This window comes from Tilletiopsis washingtonensis, assembly GCF_003144115.1.
Source record: "Tilletiopsis washingtonensis strain MCA 4186 unplaced genomic scaffold FA09scaffold_3, whole genome shotgun sequence".
Lineage (NCBI taxonomy): Eukaryota > Fungi > Basidiomycota > Exobasidiomycetes > Entylomatales > Tilletiopsis > Tilletiopsis washingtonensis.
Genome location: NW_020312000.1, coordinates 507039 through 530078, shown reverse-complemented (window position 1 = coordinate 530078; position 23040 = coordinate 507039). Strand labels below are relative to the sequence as shown.

Sequence of the window (23040 nt, the reverse complement as noted above, 5' to 3'; positions counted from 1 at the left end):
TGGCGAGCGTGGCACGGAGAGGCACTTTTCGCTTACCTAAGCTCAGACCAGCACAGCTCCGCGGCTCTGAGACGCGTCCTGTTGCTCTCTCCACAGCGCCGCGCGCGGCGCGTCGTGTCATGTTGGAAGGATGGCGCTCGCGACCTTCTCACCCTCACCCTCCCTTGCCGCCTTGCTCTTGCCCGCCAGCGCACACAGCATGTCCGCGCCGCCGCGCCGCGGTGCAGCCGTACGTGCCGCCGCGCGCATGGCGCGCCTCTCGCCGCCGTCCTCACCTCGCGCACACGACCAACGCGGCAGCAGCGCCGCGAGCTCCAGCAGCAGCAGCAGCAGCGCAGCAGCGCCGGCGCACGAGGGCGCGAGCGACGACGAGCGCCAGGCCGCTGCTCCGCGCAAGCGCAGACGTGTCTCGCCAGCACGCTCCGCCGCTGCGGTCAAACACGCAGCAGCCAGCCCGCTTCCTCGCCGCACTGCAAGTGCGCCGACAAGGCGCAAGCGCTCCGTCGGCGCCGCCGAATGGGCCTTCCTCGACGCGGCCGAGCCGCATGTGCAGGCCGTGGCAGTGCCTCCGCTGCGGGTGCACGCGCGAAGCTACCACGCTCCGCTGCTGCTGGCACCACCCTCTACCGAGCGCCCCGACGGCGCCGTGCTGGGCCGCGCAGCCCGCTCGGCGCTGCTGGGCTGGTACGACGGCGTGGCGCAGCAGCGCGCCATGCCGTGGCGCAAGCCCTTTCTCGATCCCGCCGCCTACATCGGGCGCGAGGCCGAGCTCCGCGCAGCGCAGACGCAACGAGCATACGAGATTTGGATCTCCGAGATCATGCTGCAGCAGACGCGCGTCGAGACGGTGATTCCGTACTTCGAGCGCTGGCTGGCTGCCTGGCCGACGGTGCGAGATCTGGCTGCTGCCTCGACAGACGACGTGCTGGCAGTATGGAAGGGCCTGGGGTACTACTCTCGCGCCACGCGCCTGCAGAGCGGTGCGCAGAAGCTCGTCGCCGATCCGGAACTGCGTGGGCTGTTGCCGCGCACGGCGCACGAGCTCGTCGCCGTCGTGCCTGGGGTGGGGCCTTACACGGCAGGCGCGATTTCTGCTATTGCATTCGGTGAAGCTGCGCCTATGGTCGATGGCAATGTGCAGCGCGTGCTAAGTCGCCAGCTGGGCTTGTATGCCAGCATGAAGAGCAGCGCGACGACGCAGCTGCTCACCGAAGTCGCATCGCGCCTCGTACGCGCCGTGGCTGAAGATGGGGAGCCCAAAGGTAGTGCAAAAGGCTCAACGCCAAAGCCCAGCGATCGCCCGGGACGCTGGGGACAGGCTCTTATGGAGCTCGGCGCGTGAGTGTGGCGCCTCATGATGGTGCAGAGCGTTCAGCGTCCACACTCGCTGAACTCTCGCCACCCCCCCCCCCTCTCTCAGGACGATCTGCAAACCGAAGCCCGAGTGTCTCCGCTGTCCGATCTCCAGCACGTGTCGCGCATTCGCAGAGGTGCGTCATGCTGCGCTTCTCGCTCTTGCACTTTTCCCATCGCTGATTGCAGCGCGGCTGTTTTGAACAGGGAGAGGCACTGGCGCGCAAGCCGCTCAGCAGACAAGAGGCAGTGCCGGACATGGAGGACATGTGCGACCTCTGCGAGCCGCTGAGCGACGATGACGAGACCAATGCGGCTGCGCCTGCGCCTGTCGCGACGGCGGCCAAAAAGGTCGGAGGGGCCGTGCAGACGAAGCTGAGCTTCGGCGCCAAAAGCAAGGCCGCCGTCAAAGTCGCGGAGCCGAGCGCTGGGATCGAAGTGGCGATTGAGCGCCACGTCAGGCGCTTCCCGAGGAAGACGGAGAAGAAAGAGGCGCGCCTGGAGCAGTGTGTCGTGTGCATCCTGAGGCGCGAGGATGGCCGTGTGATGCTTGAGCAGCGACCCGAGCACGGTGCGTCCTCTCCCCTTTCTGCGCCCTGCGCCTAGACGGGAAAGACAAAGGCAGCACTGCCGCGACTGACAGCTTTGTCTCTCTAGGTCTACTGGCCAGCCTCTTCGAGTTTCCAGCGACGCCGCTGCGCTCCGACGACCTCTCTTCCTCCGCGCAGCGTGCCTTGGCTCTCTCGCACGCCACTCTCGTCTCGGGCGGACAAGCCTCGTACGTGCGCAGCGCAGGCAGCATCACGCATCTCTTCTCGCACATCCGCCTCGTCATGCACGTGCATGAGCTGCGCGTCCCTGAGGCGCCCGCGAAGCCGAACGGGGAGAGGAGAAAGTGGTACGCAGAGGAAGAGGTGGAGAAGCAGAGCATCTCGACGGGGAACGCGAGGTGCTGGGCGCTCGCGCAGGGAAAGACGAGCAAGAAGGGAAAGGAGAAATGAGGGACAAGACTACATACCTTCTGTCCATCTCCTCCCCCGCCGACCTCTGCCTCACATCACATCGATACCCCTCAAATTTCATCTTTCCATTGCTCCGTCCCCTACTCCAGCACCTGCCAAGCCTCATCGAGCAGCTCCTCGTGCACCTGAAAGTGTCTGAGCGGCTGACCCTCCTGTACGATGACGCCATCTGCCTTCCATCCCTGCTCCGTCCTCGTCAGAGCATCGCGGCTGTAGCGCGCCACGAAGCGTCCCAGCAACGCGCCCGTCTTGAGGTTGCGCGTCTCGGCGAGGATGCGCTCGGGCAGCGCTGCTCCTTCAGAAGCGTCGGCGATGGGGACGGAGGCGGGCGCAGCGAGGGAAACCTCCCATGTTGCGAAGGGCCGCTCGGTGGGACGAATGACGGAAGGGTCGAAAATGGTGGTACGCAACGGCTGCATGCGCCAGCTGTACGTGTCGAGCTCGATGGCGTGGCTTTTGCGCGTCGCAGTCGGCGCCAAGAGCTGCATGTGACTGGCGTAAGGCCCGCCGACAAAGGCGATGAGTCCAGTGGCAGACGCCGAAGTGGCCAGCACGGCGCCCGAGACGCCAAGGCGCGCAGAGAGGGGCATGGTGCCCGGCGCCAGGAGCAGCGCAGGAGTGAGGCCGATGGAGAGGGACAGAGTGGTGAGGGAGAAGAGCTTGAGCCGGCGGAACATGCGAGCCATGGGCGCCGTGTAGGTGGCTACCACTTGCCGCTCCGAGGCAGACGAGGCCGAGCCAGAGCTGGAGGCATCGGTGGACTGTGCGCGGGCGCCGGACAGCACTGGCGTGCGTGGCCGAGCAGGCACGCCGACGGCACACAGCAGCGAGCGCGCTGGTGCCGGCGCATGGCTGTGCCGTAATGTCGGTGCCGCAAAGGCGCTGGCGGACGGAGTACGCAGACTCGAGGCGCAAGAGAAGGCGCGCACGGCCGGTGCCGCTGCACGCACGGCGAGGCGGCGCGCGGAGCTAGAGGCGGGAGCCAGCATGGCGGCGCAGACGCAGTGAAGCTTGTGAGAGAGGCTTTGCAGAAAGGCAGGTGCGAGGAAGCAATGTGGAAGAGCAGGCGTGGCGAGGAGGAAGGCGCGGGCGTGTGCGGCGGTGACGGCGGTCGAGAAGAAAGGTGCGCCGCGCGCCGCCGCGAAGGAAGCACAAAAGAGCAGCCGCGGCATCGCGGCCCCTGAGCCCGACCACCACCGCTGCTGGCCCCCACGCCCTCGCGCCAGCACAGCATGGCAGAGACATCAGACGCACGCATTCACCTCCACAATCATGCATTCAGTAGAGCGGATCGAGGCCATTGTGTCCCAACGTCGAGCACCATGTTCCGTGCCCGTCTTCTTCAGCCGACGCATCCGACCTCGAAGCGGGCGAGCTGCTCTCCTTCTCCTCGCCCTCGCCGCGCGCCGTCGCTTCACTTCCCTCCTGGCTGCCCTCCTCTTCCTCGCTGTCCTCCTCGCTCGTTCCCAGTCCGCTCTCGCTCAGCTCCTCCTCGCAGCTAACGAATCCCTGCTCCTCGCTGATTGCCGAAAAGCGTCTCTCGGCATACGCAGGAGACGCGAGGTTGAGCTGCTTTGACGGCGGACGAGGACTGAGGCGTGCGTACGCGGTGCTGTTGGCGGCTAGACGAGGCGCCGTGAGACCACGAGTGTCCGAGGAGTGACGAGTGCTTGGCCACGCCACAGGCTTGCTGGTGTCGACTCCGTCGGCAGAAGTGGTGCGGCTTCTTCCCGACGAGAGGCCCGAGAGCGAGCTTGATATCGAACTGCCACTCCACAGCCGCTTCCTTCCATCTTCGCCCCATCCCCGTTCTCCCCCCTCACGGATCTCCCGCCGCAGTTGCCGCTCCCTCGTGCGCCGTTGCACCTCGGCCAAACGCTCCTCGATGTGTCGCGTGGCACGCGTCATGGACTCGATCGCGAGAGCAGTTGCTTCGCGGCTCTCGGAGAGGACTAGCTCGGCTCGAATGAGAGGCCAGAGGGAGAGCTTCTGCGGAGAGGAGGGCGAGGTGGACATCGCTGTTTGACTTGATGCGCCGCAAAGAGGTGTGGGTGTGGGATGGGCGTTGCTGGGTGTCGGGTTACGCGAGAGAGGGAGAGGTACGTCGAAGAGGAGCATCATACGTGGCCAAGCTCGAGCGCTGTGCCGCAAAAGGGACCACCTTGCCCCCTTGCCGTGCGTCGAAGTCTAAGTGCTTCTCCTCCCCCTCATCGTCGGCGACTCCACTCACCTCCTCTTACCCGTTCGCTGGCGAGCGCTCTGCCATTTCGGGCAATGGTTGCTGCGGCCGGTCTCGGATGAGCAGCAGCAGCGGGAAGAGAAGCGCCACTTCCCCCATCCCGTTTATCATGGTATGGTCGGCAGGCGAGCGAGCCGGAGAGAAGGCGGAACGACGCGGCTTCGCCCCTGGCCCCTCCGACTGCGCTCACGCGCGTCGCTCGCGCGTGCGTCAAATTAGCCTCTCAAGCTCCTTGAGACCCAGCATGCCGGTACAAGCAAGCGTTCAGGCAGCTGCTTCATGATGTCTTAGCTCATATGCAATCATGCACGTATTGATGAGCGCTGAGCTGGTGCGGAAAGGATTGATGAAGCGCAGGAGCGACGGAGGCGGCCTGTGCGTTCGCCGTGTGCGCGCGTGTGTGCCTGAGCTGCGAGCGCGCGTGGGGTCGGGTCATCATGACGCTCGTCCTCACCGCTCTCGGGGAGCGACGGGAAGAGGCGCGTGCACAGTGCAGGAGACTTGCACCTGTTCATGCGTCGATCTTTTCATGCCTTGATGCGTGCTACGCTCGAGCAGATGGAGCTGGCCGAGCTCGGCAGAACGCTTCTGGCTGGCTCCCTCGAGACTCAGCAGCTGCCGACGGCCGCGCGCTGACGGCAGGAGAGCGCATCCTACATCCCCACCTCCTCGTGAGCGTGTCCTACACGAGATGTGCCGAGAGTACGCAAGCGAGAGTGACAAGCTACGGGAAGTGCACTCCACAGAGCGTAGATCTCAGGAGCCTACCCGCTGCGCTTTCATCCCGCTCACGGCATCTCGACCTCTTTCTGACGCAGTCCGAGAAGTCTCGGTCAAGCAGCGGGGAGGCCGTCGACATCATCTCCCTCGCGCAGCCGTGCTTAGCATGTGTGCAAGCCGCGCAGGGGCAGCGCTCTTCCGGCGGCGATGCTTGAGGCAGAGACAGGTCGAGCTCACGGCCTCGGCGAAGGTACAAAAGGTGTGGATGTCTCGACGTTGCTCCTCGTCTCAACACCCGCACGCCAGCTCTCCAACCTCACTCCTACTCGTATACCCTCTTTCTTCAGCCTCACGCTTCTTCTCCATGTCGTCCTCGGCCATCCAACCTCGTCCGCGCCTGCATCGCACGCCTCGCTTCGATCCTCGCGCCATCAGCATCGGCAACACTCCCCCTGCGTCGCCTACGCTTCCCTCACCTACGCGTCCGCGCATGGTGCGGCATCAACGCTCGCAGCACTTCTACAAGTGCGAAGACCTCACCTCGATCGTCTCGAACGAGAACGTCAACATTGTGCTCGCCTCGACGGTGCATTTGCCCCTCGTCGAGCCTGAGCCGTGCTGCGCTATCAAGAAGGCTGGCGGACGCTGCTTGGCTGCCAATTGCCGCACGTGAGTCGCACCTTCGCGCTATCGTTGGCTCTGAGCTGACTTTGGCCTGTTCTCCACAGCGACGCAAGCAAGGCTTCCTTCGGCAAGGCTTCTCACGGCAAGAAGGCCTCTCTCGCGCTGCCCAACTTCGCCGGCTTCGGCCGCGCTCGTCTCGTCAACGCCATGGCCATCTGAGCGACCTCCCCGCGCCTTTGCTCCTCCCAGCAAGCAGCCTAGCGTTCTATACCCAGCGAGACTCAATACCATTCCGCCGCGTCCGTAGGCTATTCACTGTGTGCTGCTCGTGCTGTTCTTCTCGATGTTCGTGGTGCCCATGGCCGCGATGTACGGCTTCCAGTCTATCGCCGCGTCTGATCAGCCGCAGGCTCTGAGGCATGACGTCGCTCCACTCACAGCTCTCAATAGTGGCCTCATCGCGCCAATCCGTCCACTCGTGGTTGAGTAGCGCCCACGTGTCGTCGAGATCCTGCGTGCCCTGGCGCGTGTAGTACGAGCCTGCAATCGACCATACGGCCCAGCCGATCTTGTGGTCGATCGTGAACTCGCGCAGACAGTTGGCCAGCGTGGCGTTGTTGAGCGTGCTGTCTTGCGCTTGACCGAACTCAGTCAGCCAGACTGCAGGGATGTGGGTCAGTCGATGCGTGGTTTACAGAGAATGAGGCGCCTCACCGGGCGTCTTGCGTGCTGGCGCAGGACAGGGGTACTTGGTGTCGTCCTGCTCGCCCTCCTTGGCGCAGCCGCTCGGCGGGTCCATGCCCAGCGCGCTGAAGCCGTAGTAGTACAGCTGCGCCTGGATGGCATCGCACGATCCCGTGTCTAGGCACACGAGTCAGTACACTGTGCTAGAGCCTCAGTGCGCGAGCCGCGACGCACCTGCGTCAGCGCTCTGATCGTACAGATGCAGCTCCAACACCGCCTTGTCCGCCCACGGATGCTCGTCGATCTTGAAGTACACGGGCTCGCGGCGGCGCCCATCGCGCACGGGGTCGATCTTGAATGCCGTAGCGATGTTCAGGTTGGCCTCTTGCACGACGGCAGAGAGGTCCTGGTCGTATTGCAGGCCCGAGAAGGTGATGAGGAGATCCGAGTTGGCCTCGTGGATCGCATCGGCGCCGGCCGTCATGTTGCCAGCCCACGTGAGCCACTACCGGAAAGCGTGAGCGAAAGAGAGCGCAATGGAAGAGGCTCGCGTGACACTCACGGTGTACTCTGCCTCGGGGCGGCCCGTCGCGGGACGCAGCTCGTTGTGCAGCGACATCGAGACGACGTTGGTGTGGTTCTTCGCCCAGTTGGCCATGTAGCCCAGGCCTCGCTTCCAGTTCTCGATGTCGAAGTAAAGGTCGCCGAACCAGGCGTTGCCATCGTCGCTGCGCCGAGAATGAGCATCGAGAAAGCAGCAGCAGAGGGCGGCACTCACTTGCCGCAGCACCACTTCGCCTTGCTGACGTGCACGTCGGGGCTGCACCACAGAGTCAGCTACTGCAAGTAGACATGCCGCAGCTGCAGACTTACTGCATCACGATGCCGTGCTCTGCCTCTAGCTTAGCCAACGAGTCCCACACCTGCAGCCGCGTCGTCTCCTTCGTCCAGCCCATGTCTGCATTCTTGTCCAGGATCTCCTGCAGCACGCGCGTGCCGTTGCTGCCCAGGCCATTTAGGAATGCACGCTCCAGCGTGATGTCGGTGCCGTTGTTCTCGTAGATCTCATCGATCATCTGAATCGCGTAGGTGTGGCGTGCAAAGTTGAAGCCCAGGTCTGCCAGACGCTTGACCGTCGTCGTGGCGCCGACGTACTGCGGCATGGCTCGTCAGCTCAGCGTAGTGGAGCGCTTGACGCATGCACGCACACGCAGACCCTCAGGCACCATCGTCTCTCCCGAGCCGGGCCAGTTGAAGCCGACAGGCGTGACGCTCTGTCCGCGCGCGTTCTTGACGTCCCGACCGTCGGTCGACCATGGCGCGTAGGGCCACTGGCCGCCGTCGCTCTGCCGCGGGAGCAGCGGCAGCTGTCCGGTCGTGTCGATAGCTGCGGCGGCGGCACTGCTGCCCGAGAGCAGCAGTGCGCCGAGGCTTGCGAGGGACCGCAGAGAGAGGAGCATGTTGAGGAATTCGTTGTGCTTGCACGGGCGAGTGATGGAGGACGGCTGCTTCTTAAGCGTCTGCCACTGTGCCTACCCCGCACTCGGAGCGTTTGGGCCGGCCAAGGTCCGGCGAAAGAGCCGAAGCAGCGCATGGTGTGTGCACCTGGAGACGCCGGAAGTGCAGCGGCGTGCGGGAGGCATGACGTGCGTCTGGCCGGCGGGGTGCGAAGAGGTGAGAGGACTCGCAGAGCGTGTGCATGTGGAGCTAAGCACGGCAGTCTCGGCGTAGCGCCGGCAATCTCCGCCGCGTGCGCTGGCGCTCCCGTTGGCGCGGCATGGACGCCGACGTCGCGCCAAGCAAGAGCTACAGCACGGTCAACGCTGCTGCAGCCATGGTCAAAAGACAACGATGTATTCACTACGTGTGAGGCATTCGAGCGAGAATATACAGGCACACCGAGAGATGCTCGGACGCGGAGGAGGGAGTGAGAGACACTGCCTCGACGGTAGCTGAGGGCAGCTTTACACGAGTGCCTTGTTCGACAGCCACGCCTCGACCATCTCGAGGGCCGGGCCGGGCACGTCGAGCGGCACCATGTGGCCTGCGTTGGCGACGCGCACGTACTGCCAAGCAAGCGATGGTCAGCTGCAGCTCATAAGGCGCATCGGACGTGGCGCTACTCACGGCGACGTTGCCGAAGCCCTTGCCGGCAGCGCGGACGTAGCCCGCCTCGCTCTTGTCGCCGGCGATCCACTTCGTCGGCTTCGTCTTCTCGAGCTCGGCGTGGTAGGGCTGCTCGAGCTTCATGAGCCAGCGCTCGTTGCCGATGGCGTTGCACCTGGGTAGAAGAGTACGTCAGCACAGTGGCTCTGAAGTGTGCTGTGACACGACTCACATGAAGTCAGCCTCGCCGGCGTACACGAGCACGCGCACGCCGTCGGCAATGAGCTGCGGCAGCACCTCGGCACTGTTGTGCGTCGAGTCGCCCTGCATCATGAAGCCCTGGTTGATCTCCATGTTGCACGACTTGAACTCGAGGCTGGCGGGCACGCCGTAGGCCTTCTTGGTGCTGGGCATGTTCATGTACCGCTCCATGTCAACGAGTCCGGCGTAGCACAAGGGACCATCCTTGTCCTCGGCGCGGTCGCACTTGCGACGCACGTCGTAGAGGTTCAGGCCCGACTGCTGCGCGTCCGTGTACAGGCCCGACCAGCAGTAGAGCGCGGCAGGGAGACACGTGAAGCGCGAGTTGGAGCTGTAGCACGAGCCGATGAGCGAGGCGCACGTCGACGCCTTGCTGTACAGCTTCGTGCACGTCGGGCTGTCCTCCTCGAAGATGGCGTACTTGCCCTTGCACGCGTAGTCCGGCACACTGGCGAACTGCGTCTGCGGCTCCGTCAGGCCGTTGCCGAGCATCACACTCGCGAGCTGGATGTGCTTCGGCGCCATGTTGTTGGTGTTGACGAAGCGCGAGCTCTGCAGCGCCTGGTTCTTCTCGTGGATCTTGGCCGCGAAGAGCGGCGCGTAGCGGCCGCCGTACGACTCGGCGGCAATGTGGAAGTCGTTGGAGGCAAACTTGTCGAACTTGGCAAAGAAGAGCTGCAGGAAGGCGTAGGCGTCCTCGGCGGCCAGCGGCGTGTTGTTCACGTTGCCGCTGTCCGAGTACGAGAAGCCGACGTTGACGGGCTGGTCGAGGACGAGCAGGTTGGCCTGGGTGGGGAGGGGTCAGCACTGGTGGCGCGCGGCAGTGTGCGGCGGCGGCACTCACGTGGTTCGACCAGCTGAGCTTGTTGTACGCCGTGTCGGTGCCGTTCTTGGCGAGCACGCAGGCGCCGACGCCCTCGAACAGGCTGCCCGTGCTGGAGCTGCAGCCCGGTCCGCCTGGCGATGCGAGGTCAGCCCTTGCTCATCGCCGCACGTGGCTGCACACAACGCACCGTTAAGCCAGAGCAGCACGGGGTCCTTCGACGGCTTGCTGCGCGACTCGAAGAAGCTGAACCAGAAGTGCTGCAACGGGAGGACATCAGCATGCGTGGCGACGGACAAGCGCAGCTCGGCACGCGCGCTCACCTTGTCCTCGACGTCGAGGTAGCCGGCGTACGACTTGACGTCAGGGTCGCAGTGCGTCAGGGGGTCCTGCGCGAGGCGCAGCGAGTACTGGGGGAAGTGCGGGTGCACGAGGCGCTCGTCTGCAAGGGATGGTGGTCAGTGCGCTGCAGTGCCAGAGCAGGCGCGCAGCACTCACACTGCATGCCCTCGACGGCGACGAGACCCTTGCTGAGCCACGCCTTTGCCTCCTCCTCGCCCTTGCCGAGCCAGGCCAGCGCCTCATTCTCGCCCTTGTGCAGCCACTTGGCGGCCTGCTGCTCGCCCTGGTGCAGCCACTGCTTGGCCTGCTCCTCGACCGAGGCCATCGTGCCCTCGGCCTCGTGCAGCTTGGTGCGCAGCCAGTCGGCGGCGGGCTTGGCCTGCGCCTCGAGGGCCTGCACGTCGAGCGCGCTAAAGTCGGGGCGGCCCAGCGCGGGCAGGGCGTCGGCGGCGGCGGCGACGGCGTCGTCGGCCCAGTGCATGAGGCCCTGGTTGTCGAGCGTCAGCTCCTCGGCGGCGTGCGGGCGCAGCACGGCGCCGCGCGCAGCGAGGGCGCAGATGAGGAGTGCGGAGCACGAGGAGAGGTAGGTGGGGGTGCGCATGCTGGGCAGTGGTGGTGGGGTGAAGGTGAGCAGTGAAGGTGGGCCCTGGCGGTGCGCAGCAGGCAGCAGGCCCATGCGCTGCGCTGCACCAGCCAGCGATAGGCTCGCCGCCGGCGCGCCTGCGCGCTGCCAGCTGGCCTGCCGCCTGCCGCATCAGGGGCACGCGACGGGCGGCACCCTCGCGGTGCCTGCCGCCGCGGCGCTTTCTCCGCGCCGCGCGCGGGGCAGGGCCGGCGCCCGCTCCGCGCAGCCGAGGTGCCGCATCGGTCTCTCGCCCGCCTGCCGCTGACGCAGCGCAGCGTCACCGATTCAGCGCCCGCCGGCGGCCGCCGCCCCTCCACGCGATCCTACTCCGCGGAAGTGCGGCCCGCGATGCCGCCGAGCCGGGTCGCCTGACCAAATGTCGCCTTCGCCTCCTCTCGCCGCTCAGGACCCGTTCTCCATACCCCCAAGTCGGCCCCGGATCCCTCGCCATGCCGCTCTCCACGCCCACAGGGCCCTACGCCGTCTCGACGCTCGAGCTCGAGCTGCCCGCTCGCGAGGCGCGTGCCTTTGCCGAGCAGCACGTGCGCCTCAAGGGCCAGCCGGCACTGCGCCTCGAGAGCGCCCTCGTCACGCTTTTCTACCCGACACTCAGGCCGGAGAAGGGCGCAAAGGCGGAGACGGCCGGCTCGGGTTGGCTCAACAGGTGAGTGCAAGGGAAGCGACGAGTTTATGAGGGGCACACTGGCGTGGACTGTCGGTGCAGACAGCCATTCGCGGTGTAGTCAGGGCCCAGCGTGGCGGCCCGGAGAAGCAGACAATTGCCAGGCCTCGCTGTCCATGGCGCCGGAGCGGATTGCGCTCGAGACGTTGGCAGACCGCAGGGAAGGCAACGCTGACGCTTCTGCGCGCATCAGCCCACGCCTCAAGTCCATCGAAGGCCTGCTCAAGTACGCCGGCATCAGCAAGTACTTCGCCCTGCCCGTCCTCGTGCCCGCCTACTCGGTGCTCTTCGCAAAGGTGCGTTGTCCTCTCTGCCGCACAGCGTGCGCCAAGTCTGACGCCTACTTCTCTAGCTGCCCTACGCCCAAAACGCACCGCTAGCTGCGCCGGCTCAGGGCGCCAAGTTCCCAGTCGGTGTGTTCAGCCACGGCCTCGGCGGCACACGCACGACATACAGGTGCGTTTCTCTGTTGCCCCTTTTGCTCCCTACAGAAGCTGAGCTGAAGAGTGTGCTCGAACAGTCAGTATCTCTCCACGCTGGCAAGCCACGGCGTGGTGGTGGCGGCAGTGGAGCACCGCGATGGCACGGCGCCTTCAACGTCCATCTACACGCGCGATGCGGCGGGCAAGGAGAGCGTCGAGACGCGCACATACCTGAAGCACGATGAGCTCGAGTACGTCGTCACTCGCATGTGTTGGCCCATGGCCGAGGCTGATGAGTCGTGGCCCGCAGCAAAGCAGAAGACGGCAGTGCTATTGAGCAAATGGCGCTGCGGCGAGCACAGCTCAAGCTGCGAGAAGCAGAGATGCAAGAAGCGCTTTCAATTCTCTCTCGTCTCAGCTCTGGCGACGCCCAGCCTGTTCTCTCTTCTCATCTCCGCGGCAACGTGGATGCCCTGCGAGCGGCGCGCCTCGAGGAGTGGAAGGACCGGCTTGATCTATCGGACGTCTACGCCCTCGGGCACAGTTTTGGTGGTGCAACCTGCGTAGCGCTCACCAGCTCCGCCGACACGCCGTTCGCTCAAGCGCTCACTCTCGATCCGTGGCTCGAGCCTCTGCTTTCCGAAGGCGCCACACCACCGCAACCGCGCCGGCCGCTCTTCATCATCAACTCCGAGTACTTTTCCATCTGGCGCAGCCACATGGGCTCCGTGCGGGATCTTGTCGCGCGCGCACCGAGCAAGGAGGGACGCAAGCCCTGGCTGTTGACGCTTACCGGCACCAAGCACACCGACTTCAGCGACTTTCCCTTTCTCATTCCGAGGCTCTTCGCCTCGAACGTCGCGCCCGACGTCTGCATCAAGGCCTTCGCGAGCGCCTCCTTGGCGCAGATCAATGCCGGGCGCGCCGATGCTGCAGCGACAGCGACGATGAGCGAAGGCGCGGCAAGCGACATCAAGACGCTCCTGAGTAGCGCAAAGCTCGACGTCGAAGTGCGCGACGAGCACGCAGAGGAGATCCAGAAACGCGACATGAAGGAAGCTGGCATGCTTGTCGTGCACTCGCTGCCGCACGCGCCGGAGCAGCAGCAGGGCGCAAGTGCTGCGGCCGAGGCAAAGCTCTGAATGCTCGGGCCAGGACCTCCTACAAGACACCAGCGCATCTCTCCTCCCCTCCGGACATGGCCCCTTTCCCACCTTCCCACCACGTTCCGGACATGCACCCTCCCCTCCCAGCCACTTCTTTCTCCCCCGCCACATCACAGCTATACCCTAGAGCAATGTCCGTGCAGTTGCGATTTATTTGCTCCGCGTCAGCACTCCTCTCGCAAGCTGGGCCAGTGCGTCCCTTGCCTCCGAGTGCGGCAGGACGGCTAGTGCATCGAGCGCCAGATCGACGTGATGCTGCGCGAGCTTTGCGGTGCGTTGCAGTCCTTGCGAGGCCTCCACTAGCGCCAATGCCTGGATGCCACACTCTTATCAGCTTGTGCTGCATGTGTGCGAAGAGCGGGACAAGACACACCTTGGGCACATCCCCTTCGCCGCCAAACTTGCGCCGCACCATCTCGCCCATGCGCGCCTCGGCGGGCGCCTCTTGCCATGCAAAGAGCACGGGCGCAGTGGCGATGCCCAGGCGCAGATCGGCGCCGCCGGAGGGCTTGCCGAACGCGGCAGAGGTGGAGCGGAAGTCCAGCATGTCGTCCACCAACTGCGATCAGGCCGCGTCAGCCACGGCAATGGCCGGATGAGCGCGAAACTCGGGAGCAAGGCCGCACGAGAAAGCTGCATGCGCTCGGGCAACCCTCCTCGAATACCCCTAGTCGGCGCGCTACTCACCTGGAACGCAATGCCCAAATTCCTGCCAAATGCATACGCGGCATCCCTCGTCTGCTCCTTCCTCCGCTCCACCACCTCTCCCTCGTCTGCCTTTCCGCAGCCTCCCAGAATCACCGCCGCGCGTGCCGATTTGGCCATGAGCGCCGCCGTCTTGAGGTACGTCTTGTGCAGGTAGCTCTCGAAGAGCTGCTCGCTTGGTGCGTCCTCCGGACAGGCGGGCGTCACACGCCAGAAGGCAGATGTATCGAGCGAGACGGAGGGAGAAGGAGCGGCGGCCAAGGCATCTTCAGAAGCTTGTTGAGCTTGCAGCTGCAGCACCTCGCCCTCGACAAGATTGGCGAGCACTGTCGCCAGCAGCTCTACAACCTCCAGGTTGCCCAGACGCGCAAGGGCGACACTGGCGCGCCCGAGGAGAAAGTCGCCTGCAAGTACGGCGAGCTTGTTGCCGAACGCAGCGGGCGCGGAAGGCGCACCTCGACGCAGGGCGGCCTCATCGAGCACATCGTCGTGCAGCAGCGAGGCGACGTGGATCATCTCGCTGATGTCCGCCAGTCTGCGCTGCGTGCACAGGATGTTCTCCGACTCGGGCGCAGCGAACACCGTTCGGCGAGGGTTGACGTCGTTGAGTATCCCCGTCGGCGAGATCTCAGCATCGAGCTCCGCGCCTTGTGTTTTCCGATCCTCCTCCCGCAGCCGCTCATAGCCCGGCGCGACGCCGTTGGCGGCCTGCGCCATAAGCAGCACAATCAGTGGCCGCACGTGCTTGCCCTCTGCGGCAAAGTAGTAGCCCGCGATGCGATCGAGTGCGGGATGCGACGAGCCAAGCATGGAGGTGATGCTGCCCCGCAACGAGGTGAGCTCGGGCAGCACGAGCGACGTGGGCGAGCGCGGCGAGACGAGCGTGGTGCCGCGCGCGAGAGCGGAGGCCCAGGAAGCGCCGCTGGGAGAGGCAGCGGCAGCTGCGTGTGCGGGCGCACTGGCGCTCGACTGGTGCCGCAGCGAGCTCGAGGCAGCGAGCGAGCTGGGCCGTGGCGGCGCGAGCGAGGCGCGACGGAGCACATGCCGCGCACTCGAGGCGCCGGCGCGCGGGAGGAGCATGGCTGTCGCGAAGATTTAGAGGCGCAGTCGGCCTCGAGCTTGAGTGGAGACGCTGAGATGTGTGAAGAACGATGCAGGTGTAGTAGGCAGCGGGAGAGGAGGAGATCGATGCTCAGGGCCCTCCACGCCGGCCTCGTTTCTTCCGTCAGCACAGCAGCAGGCGTCTCGTACGGCAGCAAGGCCCGGCCCGGCCAATCCGAGCGCGCGTCACGTGCGCCGCGCCCACTGACTGCCAGCCGTCGGCAAGTCGAGCCCTCGGCTGCGCATCAGCTCTTGGCCTGGTCACTTGCGATGCAAGATGAGAACAAATGCCATGGCTGCTGCTGCTTGATGTGGCGTTGTCGCCGCCGTGGTTCTGCCGGCAGCGCTCGCCGACGGGCGCATGCCTCGACACGGCGGCGCCGAGAGCGAGGGGCGAGACCGCTGCGCCCAGCGCGGGAGCGGCACGCCGACGGCGGCGCGGCTGCATGCGTCCGCCACGCCGACGCGGCGCCGAGTGCGGCGCAGCGCCGCCGCGGCCGCGGTGCGTGTGCGGCGCATGAGCGTGAGAGCTGGCGCCGTGGCAGCAAGCAAGGCGCTGGCCGCGGCGCTTGGGGGCGAATTCAGGGCTCGAGGGCTGCGCCTCTTGTCTCTCCCACCAACACCTCTGCCCTGCTCACCCTCGCTTCACCTCACACCCTCAAGCGCTTCGAGTCGCGCCTCTGCTCGCCGCACAGCACACTGTCGTCTTCGTTCGCTGCATCTGCACCGCGCATCTCTTGATCTGCTCTTGATCTCGGCGCTCTCTCGCCCAGCCAACTGCAGCCATGGCCACGCCCACGACGGCCGAGTTCGGCCACCCGCTGCGCAAGTTCAAGGTGAGAGAGCAGCAGAAGCAGTGCGGGCAGCGCGGGGTCCAGGACGATGAGCAGCGCGGCACGCTAGGACGGGCTGGCAGAGAGGGATGCGAAGCTGCGTGTTGGACGCTGTAGCATTGTCCCGGGCAGCCGCTCGCAAGGGAGTTGGCGAGAGGAAGCTGAGAGCTGGGCTTGCATGTGCTGGTGCCGCATCTTCGTGCTGTGCGTGCATGGCATGGCCGCAGCGTAGCGATCGGCCGTGGCGACGTGAATGCAGGCAGACGAGGGCGAACAGAGGCAAGCGGCGAGAGGTGGGAGCGCAAGGGCACAGCTCGCACGGCCTGCGGGGGCCAGATCTGCACAGCTATGCACTTGGCAGGCAGGCAGCGGCGGCGTCTTGGCCTAGCCGGTCGAGTTCACTCCTGAGAGCGTGGGCCAGGCCGGCTCTCGAGCTCGCCCCCTTTTGTGCGCTGCAGGGTCAGAGCCCTGCGGTGGAGAGCAGCAATTGCAGCGCGCGGGCGTGCAGCGCTTGCAATGAGCCCTGAAGGATCGCGGCGTCTGCGAGTCGCAGGCGCAAGGGCGGAAGCACCCGGACCGTCTGCATGCGGCTCAGATCAAGCTGTGCTCTGCGCGCACACGTAGCCCTGTGCCGGCCCGGCGCAGCTCGAGAGTGGCACGCGTACCGGTTAAGCGGCACTCTGGCGTGCTCTGACATGGAGAGCTCGCAGCGCGCCAGGTGCACCAGGTTCTGCAGCCAGCGTGCGGAAGAATGCACGCGCGCACGGCGAGACGGCGTGTCTGCGGCCAGGCAGGCGCTCGCTAAGTCGAGCGCCCGCTCGTCTTGAGGACAGCACAAGCTTTCCTGCTGCAGTCTACCTCGCCCGGCCTTGCGCACCGCTAGGAAAAGAGTCCGGGCTGTTGATCCGCTGCGCCTGCCTATGTCCGCTGTGCACTGAGCTTACACGACCCTCCCTCTCCAGCTCGTGTTCCTCGGCGAGCAATCAGTAGGCAAGACGTCTCTGATCACGCGCTTCATGTACGACACGTTCGACAACACCTACCAAGCCACGATTGGCATCGACTTCCTCAGCAAGACGATGTACCTGGAGGACCGCACCGTTAGATTGCAGCTGTGGGACACTGCTGGCCAGGTGCGTTCGACGAGCGCGCACAGAGAGGAAGCGCGCAGTCGCTGATGCTATGCTATGTGCGCCTCGCCTCCGTCAGGAGCGCTTCCGGTCTCTGATCCCCTCGTATATCCGCGACTCGTCCGTGGCCGTCGTGGTGTACGACATCACGAGTGAGTCGGACTTGCCGAGGCAGCGGCACTGCGTGCGTCGCTGATGCAGGCGCCTCTGCCAGACCGCGCCTCGTTCCAGAACACATCCAAGTGGGTCGACGACGTGCGCGCCGAGCGCGGCAGCGACGTCATCATTGTGCTGGTCGGCAACAAGACGGACTTGAACGACAAGCGGTGCGTCATCGTCCACGCGCGCGCCCTGCGTACTTGCCCGCGCGCTGCCGAAGCTTACGCACCGTCTCGCTCTCAGCCAAGTGACGACGGAGGAGGCGGAGAAGCGCGCACAGGAGTACAACGTCATGTTCATCGAGACGAGCGCAAAGGCAGGCCACAATGTCAAGACGCTGTTCAAGAAGATTGCGCAGGCGCTGCCGGGAATGGACAAGGATGCGGCAGGAGGCGCGGCGGGAGAGAACAAGAGTGAGTGCTGCGCGCTCGAGCTGCGAGGAAGCTGCGTCTGTCAGATGGCTGGAGGGCTGATGCTGACACAACCTTGCAACAGTGATCGACGTCACCGCCGCACCGGCAAATACGACGATGGAGGACGGCAGCTCCTGCAAGTGCTGAGCGCGTCGCGGATGGACACGCCTCTCTGCTGCGGAGCCGTGCCCCAAATGTCGCGCGTCGCGCGCGCCTGACGAAGGAGGGGCTGGACTGGCTGTGAGGGGACAGGCGGCTAGGCATGAGCGCGGATGTGGGTGGCACGCTGCGCTGTCGAAGCGCGCATTGCTAGAGCGCAATGGTGCGCCACGTGTGCAGGGTTTTTTGGGGAGGAGGAGTACGTCATTGCCATGTTTCTTGATCTTCTGACAAGGTGTGAGCTGCCTGCCAATGCGCACAGCGAGCGCGCACAGGCTGGAGGCGCCTGCGCGTGCCTCTCGAATCGCTTCAGACGCAGCCAGAGAGCGCAGGAGCTATGCATTGTCCTCTTGCCCTCTCCGCAGGCCCTCCCTGACCTCTACATAGCGACGCACAGCCCCACGGCCAGCCTCGCCATCGCCATACTCGTACAGTTTGCGCGCCAGCGCTCCCAGGAACGGGCGCTGCAGCTTCTCGTAGCGTCGCTTCGCCTCTGCCGAGCGGCTCTGGGCCATCGAAAATGCGGCGCGCGGCAGTGGGATCTGCCATCGACGAAGCAGACTCCTGGCGGCAGCCACACGCAGGAGAGCCGCGCGCTGCATCGCCTGCTCCTCGTCGTCGTCGCCAGCGCGTCTCGGCAGCGCCTTTGCAGCCACCTTGTGACCAGCCACGCTGCTCTCGCCGAGCGCCAGCGCCGCCAGCGCGCGCAGTTCAGCTGCGCTGTGCGCCTTGCGCACGAGCAGCAGCAGCACGACATTCGCAGTCACCTCGTCTGGTCGCACGTCGTACGCTGCGAAGAGGTGCAGCACGGACTCGGCTCGCTCGAGCGCGCGCCACCAGAAGAGCGGAGGCGGTGCTTGAGCTGCATGCCAGCGACGTGCGTTCGACGCCACGACGGCGCTTGCAGGTGCTGCGCCTGGCCGGGTGTGCGGGGCAGCTGCTTCTCGACGCTGCTGCTCGCCACTCCGTCCTCGTCCTCGTCCGCCCTGCGTGCGCAAGCGCGCTGAGCGCGCACTGGCGAATGCGCGCAGTGGGCGGCTGTACGAGCTCGTCGTTGCCGCAATCCTGGAGCGACGTGTCATGCGCTTGTCGAGAGGCATCGCAAGCGCCAGTGCACCGCGCAGCAAGGTGTTGAGCAGCGCTGTGCCGCGCGTGGAGAGGTAGCCTTCTTGGCGCGCATGTAGCGAAGCGACGTCGGACGTGGTGAGAAAGCGCGCGCAGAGGGACCGAGCGGTGCGGTAGCGACCGGCGTTGAGGAAGGCTTGCAGGGCGGCCAGCTGCGCCGAGAGCGGCAAGAGACGACCGAGTGGCTGGGCGGCGTGCGGCTGGGCACTTGACCCCTCGTCGGGGGCAGAGAGCAAGTCGAGCCGTCGCAACGCAGCGAGGTCCGCCATGACGAGACCTGGTCTGCTTGCGCGTGCGTGCGATACCATGCGCGCGGCGAACGCGGCCACGACTGCCTCCTGCCGCGACTGCGACATCTCTGCGCGCGTGGGAAGTGCTCCGCCGAGGGACGCCAGCAGCTCGTTCCAGAGCTCGGCGCTCGTACGTGCGCGGGCGCGTCGATCCCGATCTACTCGCGCACAGAGAGGCGCACTTCGTTGCCGACCAAGACGGCCTGCGCTAGAGGTTGCAGTCTCGCTCTCGGCCTGCCCCTGCGACCCAAGGCGCAACCGAGGCGCGCACTCGCTCCAGCGAGTAAGGAGCGGCAGGTACATGCCGTGTGTGCGCTGCTCAAGCGGCACGAGTTTGAGCAGCGACAGAGCTTGTCGTCCGCCGCTGCGCATGACGAGGAGGTGCAGTGTCTGCTCGACGATGTTTGGTCTCGCCCAGCTGCAGCGCGCATTCGCCTGGCTCGCTTCGCTTTGCCCAGCAGGAGCGCCGTCTGCGAGACTCGAGACCTGCGACGCACTGCGCGCCAGCTGCAAGACCGCATCGGGTAGCTGCGAGTGCGCGAGTAGGCGCAGCAGCGAGTGCAGCTCCCGCGCATCGGTCCGCGGCTGCGTGCCGAGGTGCTTCTGGTGCTCGCCAACGTCTGGTGCGCGCCCAGGCGAGTTGTAGATATGCAGAACGCCCCGCGATAGGAGCGTCCGTGCACTGCTAGTGAGACCCTCGAGCGCCTGTCGCCGCGCAAGGCTATGCAGCGGCATGCGCGACACGTTGTCGAGCGCCTTGCGCACCAGATAGCGCGCCTGTGACTTGCCTAGCCGCTCGTCTGCCAGCGCATGGCAGCCGCGAACGACGGCACGAGCAGGCCCAACGAGCTGGTGCGCCACGTATGCGTACAGCACGCGTCGGCGGAGCGCTACTAGGGATGCGAAGAGGGGCGCGATGCGCGGTGTAGAGGCGGGCGCGGCGAGGTAGAGCGCATATGCGGTGCGAAGACACGCCCGTCGAGAGGTGGCCTCTTGCGGTGTGCTAGAGGGGAGATACTGAGCCAGCAGCAGCAGACTCAACTCCTCTGCATCGGCGCTGGCGTCACGCTCTTCCCAGCGCAGCGCCACACGCTCGCGCAGAGCTGTGAGGAGCTGCCCGGCGAAGGTGGGAAGAGCATGCTCGCCATGCGCTATGGAGAGATGTGCTTCCTCGAGGAGAGCGTCGAGCTCAGAGAGCGAGAGGAGCGAGGAGAGAAGATGCTCGGCTGGTGGTATGATGCGCGGAACGGAACGAGATCGAGAGTCGGAAAGAGAAGAGGTGCGAGCGTCGGGCGCTGCCTGTTCGGCGACGGCGATTGCTGCGACGACGGAGCGGGCGGCAGTCTGAGAGCTCTCCACGTCGGCTGAGAGTGCACTTGAAGGCGCAACGGGTTGCCTTGCACCATCGCTTGCGTCGCTGAAGCCAGCTGCCGGCGCAGAGATTGCGGCAGCCGCAGCGGCAGGCACAGGCACGGCGTGCTGGGCCCGCGAGAAGAAGCCCTCGGCGGGCGCCAAGTGCGAGCCGCGTGCTGCCTCTGGCTGCTTGCCGCTGCTGCTGCTGCTCGTCAAGCGCGCGCGACGCTGCTGGAGGCGCAGGATCGCCTCTCGTCCCTCGTCATCGTCGGCTTCGCGCAGCTCCTCCTGCGAGGCTGCCCAGGCAGCATGCGCCTCGGCTGCAGCGGCGGCGCCGTAGACGTGCCGTCTGGCGCCCGCCGTGCTGCGTGCCCAGGCCGGCAGCGAGGGGACGCGCAGCAGCTGGCTGCGTGCCGCCGCAGGCGTAGGCGCGCGGAGAAGTGACAGCGCGCCGCTGCGGAGGCCAGACATGACTTTGGCGCGCTGCGGGAGCAGAGGGCAGCGGCGTCGAGGGCAGCATAAACGGGTGCGCTGGGCATGGCGCGCACTCGCTCGCCGCTCGCCCGCTGCCGGAGCCGCACGTGCGGCGCGAGCAAGGCGAGGCGCTGCGTGTGCTTAGCAGAGCAGGGAATGGCGGGGCATGGAGGGCGCGAGAGGTGGGCGGCGCGAGTGATGTGTGTGTGTGTGGAGATGGAGAGCAGCCAGAGACCGAGACGAAGCAGGGGCCAGCCGTCAGTGGCCGCGCCCAGGCGCGTGAAGGCTGCTCCGCGGATGTCCGTCAGAAGGATCGGGGTCGCTTACGTCAGCGCTCCCCACGCAGGCAGTCGCTCTCACGGCTCTTACGCGCGCCTCTCGCTGCCCGCCGCCCCTCCTACGCCCGCAGCAGCGCGCGAAGACGGACGGCGCGGCCGCCCGCTCCTGCTGCTGCTCCTCCATCCCCCCCTCTCGCAGCAAGAGCGCCTTAAACTCCTTTGTATCCGGCAGGACTCGTGATCATCGGTGGCCTCTTTGACCCGCTTCCTCGAAACCTCGTCACCTCTCTCCACCTACACTCTAGACCAAAATGGGTATCTCGCGTGCCACCAAGGAGGCCTGGTTCGTCCGCCTCAACGAGTGCCTCGACAAGTACGTGAGTATGCTGCGCCCGGCTCATGTGCGAGGCGCGAGATGGGCAGGGCGGAAGATGGCTGGAGGGTGGAACTTGTTGGAGAAGGAGACTGCTCGAGGCGGACAGCTGGAAATGGAGAGCGAAGGGGCGGTATGCTGCGAAAGGCGGTCAGCGGCCAGCAAGGACACGGCACTGGACTGCAGACGGCGCGAGGATGCGGAGAGTGAGCGCGAAGAGCCGGCACAGGCAGGCCGACTTGCTTCTGGCAGATTCTGCGCGGGCGAGGTGCTCCGGGCGTCCCTACAGACCAGCTGCTGACTCCCCCCCGCAGTCGTCGATCTTCATCGTCAACGTCGACAATGTCGGCTCGATGCAGATGCACCAGATTCGCCAGGCCCTGCGCGGCAAGGGCACGGTGCTGATGGGCAAGAACACGATGGTGCGCCGTGCGCTGCGCATGGTCGTCTCGGAGCGCCCCGAGTTCGAGCGCCTCATGCCGCACGTCAAGGGCAACATCGGCTTCGTCTTCACGGCCAGCGACCTCAAGGAGGTGCGCGAGCTCATCCTCGCCAACCGTGTCGCTGCGCCGGCCCGTGCCGGTGCCTACGCCCCGGCCGACGTCTACGTGCCCGCCGGCAACACCGGCATGGAGCCGGGCAAGACGAGCTTCTTCCAGGCGCTCGGCATCCCGACCAAGATTGCCCGTGGTACCATTGAGATTGTCTCGGACGTCAAGGTCGTGTCCGGCGGCTCGCGCGTCGGCACGTCCGAGGCGACGCTGCTCAACATGCTCAACATCTCGCCCTTCACGTACGGCATGACGGTCGTGCAGATCTACGACAGCGGCAACACCTTCACCTCCGACGTGCTCGACGTCGAGGAGAAGACGCTCACCGACCGCTTCAGCCAGGGCATCCAGCAGATCGCCGCCATCTCGCTGGCGCTCAACTACCCGACCATCGTGTCGGTGGGCCACTCGCTCGTCAACGCCTACAAGAACCTGCTCGCCGTGTCGCTCGCGACCGAGTACGAGTTCGAGGGCTCGGCCAAGGTGCGTGCTGCAGAGAGGAGCGAGAGATGTGGCAGCGGCGGCAGTGGTGCGCGGCGAGGGGACAGACGGGCCAGAGGACTGCTCCAAAACACACTGAAAATCCGGACGGCTGCAAAGCTCATGACCAGATCTTGGCCATCGGCCCCCATCTCAATGATGGCCCATGACGTTGCGCGGCGTGGTTGCGGTGCTCTTGGCTTGCCTCGCTGCACTGTGCTGACACTGTACTGCCACGCCCACAGGCCAAGGCCTACCTGGCCGACCCGTCGGCCTTCGCCGCTGCGGCCCCGGCCGCCGCCGAGGAGACGTCGGCCGCTGCCCCGGCCGCTGCCGAGGCCAAGGAGGAGGAGAAGGAGGAGGAGAGCGACGACGACATGGGCTTCGGTCTCTTCGACTAAGCGTCTCGTCCTGTACAGGAGCGAGGCGACGCCAGCTGGATCAGAGCTGCCCCGTTGTCTGCTCGCGCCTCTCCCATCCCCACCTACCCTCCCTCCCCCTTTTGTCGAGCGACGCTGCCAATCTGATGCGCTACTTGCAATCTTGG

The 23040-nt window shown here is 65.8% G+C and overlaps 9 protein-coding genes across 9 annotated transcripts; 4 read left to right on the top strand and 5 right to left on the bottom strand.

The window, feature by feature from the left end:
• The first annotated feature begins 163 nt into the window (after positions 1-163).
• Positions 164-2472, top strand: FA09DRAFT_327906 (DNA glycosylase). Its single transcript, XM_025741575.1, has 4 exons — positions 164-1338; positions 1421-1490; positions 1561-1924; positions 2011-2472. Exons 1-4 carry the CDS (start codon positions 200-202, stop codon positions 2352-2354), a joined length of 1917 nt encoding a protein of 638 aa, XP_025600755.1. The 5' UTR covers positions 164-199; the 3' UTR covers positions 2355-2472.
• On the bottom strand, positions 2403-3482 carry FA09DRAFT_358544 (hypothetical protein). The gene has a single exon (XM_025744974.1). It carries the CDS (start codon positions 3362-3364, stop codon positions 2456-2458), a length of 909 nt encoding a protein of 302 aa, XP_025600754.1. The 5' UTR covers positions 3365-3482; the 3' UTR covers positions 2403-2455.
• Positions 3483-6228: 2746 nt separating this feature from the next.
• On the bottom strand, positions 6229-8422 carry FA09DRAFT_327905 (Exo-beta-1,3-glucanase). Its single transcript, XM_025741574.1, has 8 exons — positions 7851-8422; positions 7516-7796; positions 7421-7462; positions 7205-7370; positions 6877-7147; positions 6673-6819; positions 6397-6618; positions 6229-6341 (listed from the first exon to the last, which is right to left on the bottom strand). The coding sequence occupies exons 1-8, from the start codon at positions 8100-8102 to the stop codon at positions 6271-6273; spliced, it is 1452 nt and encodes a 483-aa protein (XP_025600753.1). The 5' UTR covers positions 8103-8422; the 3' UTR covers positions 6229-6270.
• A 110-nt stretch (positions 8423-8532) lies between these two features.
• On the bottom strand, positions 8533-10802 carry FA09DRAFT_327904 (alpha/beta-hydrolase). Its single transcript, XM_025741573.1, has 7 exons — positions 10331-10802; positions 10156-10274; positions 10023-10092; positions 9854-9966; positions 8981-9795; positions 8770-8923; positions 8533-8708 (listed from the first exon to the last, which is right to left on the bottom strand). The coding sequence occupies exons 1-7, from the start codon at positions 10773-10775 to the stop codon at positions 8607-8609; spliced, it is 1818 nt and encodes a 605-aa protein (XP_025600752.1). The 5' UTR covers positions 10776-10802; the 3' UTR covers positions 8533-8606.
• A 446-nt stretch (positions 10803-11248) lies between these two features.
• FA09DRAFT_336602 (hypothetical protein) lies at positions 11249-13045 on the top strand (the record flags this gene model as incomplete). Its single annotated transcript, XM_025743906.1, has 5 exons — positions 11249-11463; positions 11675-11777; positions 11834-11937; positions 12002-12154; positions 12214-13045. The coding sequence occupies 5 exons, from the start codon at positions 11249-11251 to the stop codon at positions 13043-13045; spliced, it is 1407 nt and encodes a 468-aa protein (XP_025600751.1).
• Positions 13046-13182: 137 nt separating this feature from the next.
• Positions 13183-14941, bottom strand: FA09DRAFT_327901 (terpenoid synthase). The gene is made up of 3 exons (XM_025741572.1): positions 13757-14941; positions 13443-13628; positions 13183-13381 (listed from the first exon to the last, which is right to left on the bottom strand). Exons 1-3 carry the CDS (start codon positions 14852-14854, stop codon positions 13220-13222), a joined length of 1446 nt encoding a protein of 481 aa, XP_025600750.1. The 5' UTR covers positions 14855-14941; the 3' UTR covers positions 13183-13219.
• A 630-nt stretch (positions 14942-15571) lies between these two features.
• Positions 15572-17769, top strand: FA09DRAFT_327900 (putative YPT6-GTP-binding protein of the rab family). The gene is made up of 6 exons (XM_025741571.1): positions 15572-15711; positions 16671-16841; positions 16918-16990; positions 17053-17164; positions 17241-17410; positions 17493-17769. The coding sequence occupies exons 1-6, from the start codon at positions 15661-15663 to the stop codon at positions 17555-17557; spliced, it is 642 nt and encodes a 213-aa protein (XP_025600749.1). The 5' UTR covers positions 15572-15660; the 3' UTR covers positions 17558-17769.
• A 9-nt stretch (positions 17770-17778) lies between these two features.
• Positions 17779-21025, bottom strand: FA09DRAFT_327899 (hypothetical protein). Its single transcript, XM_025741570.1, has one exon. The coding sequence runs from the start codon at positions 20806-20808 to the stop codon at positions 17905-17907; it is 2904 nt and encodes a 967-aa protein (XP_025600748.1). The 5' UTR covers positions 20809-21025; the 3' UTR covers positions 17779-17904.
• Positions 21026-21283: 258 nt separating this feature from the next.
• On the top strand, positions 21284-23003 carry FA09DRAFT_327898 (hypothetical protein). Its single transcript, XM_025741569.1, has 3 exons — positions 21284-21466; positions 21777-22496; positions 22739-23003. Exons 1-3 carry the CDS (start codon positions 21401-21403, stop codon positions 22892-22894), a joined length of 942 nt encoding a protein of 313 aa, XP_025600747.1. The 5' UTR covers positions 21284-21400; the 3' UTR covers positions 22895-23003.
• Positions 23004-23040: the final 37 nt, after the last annotated feature.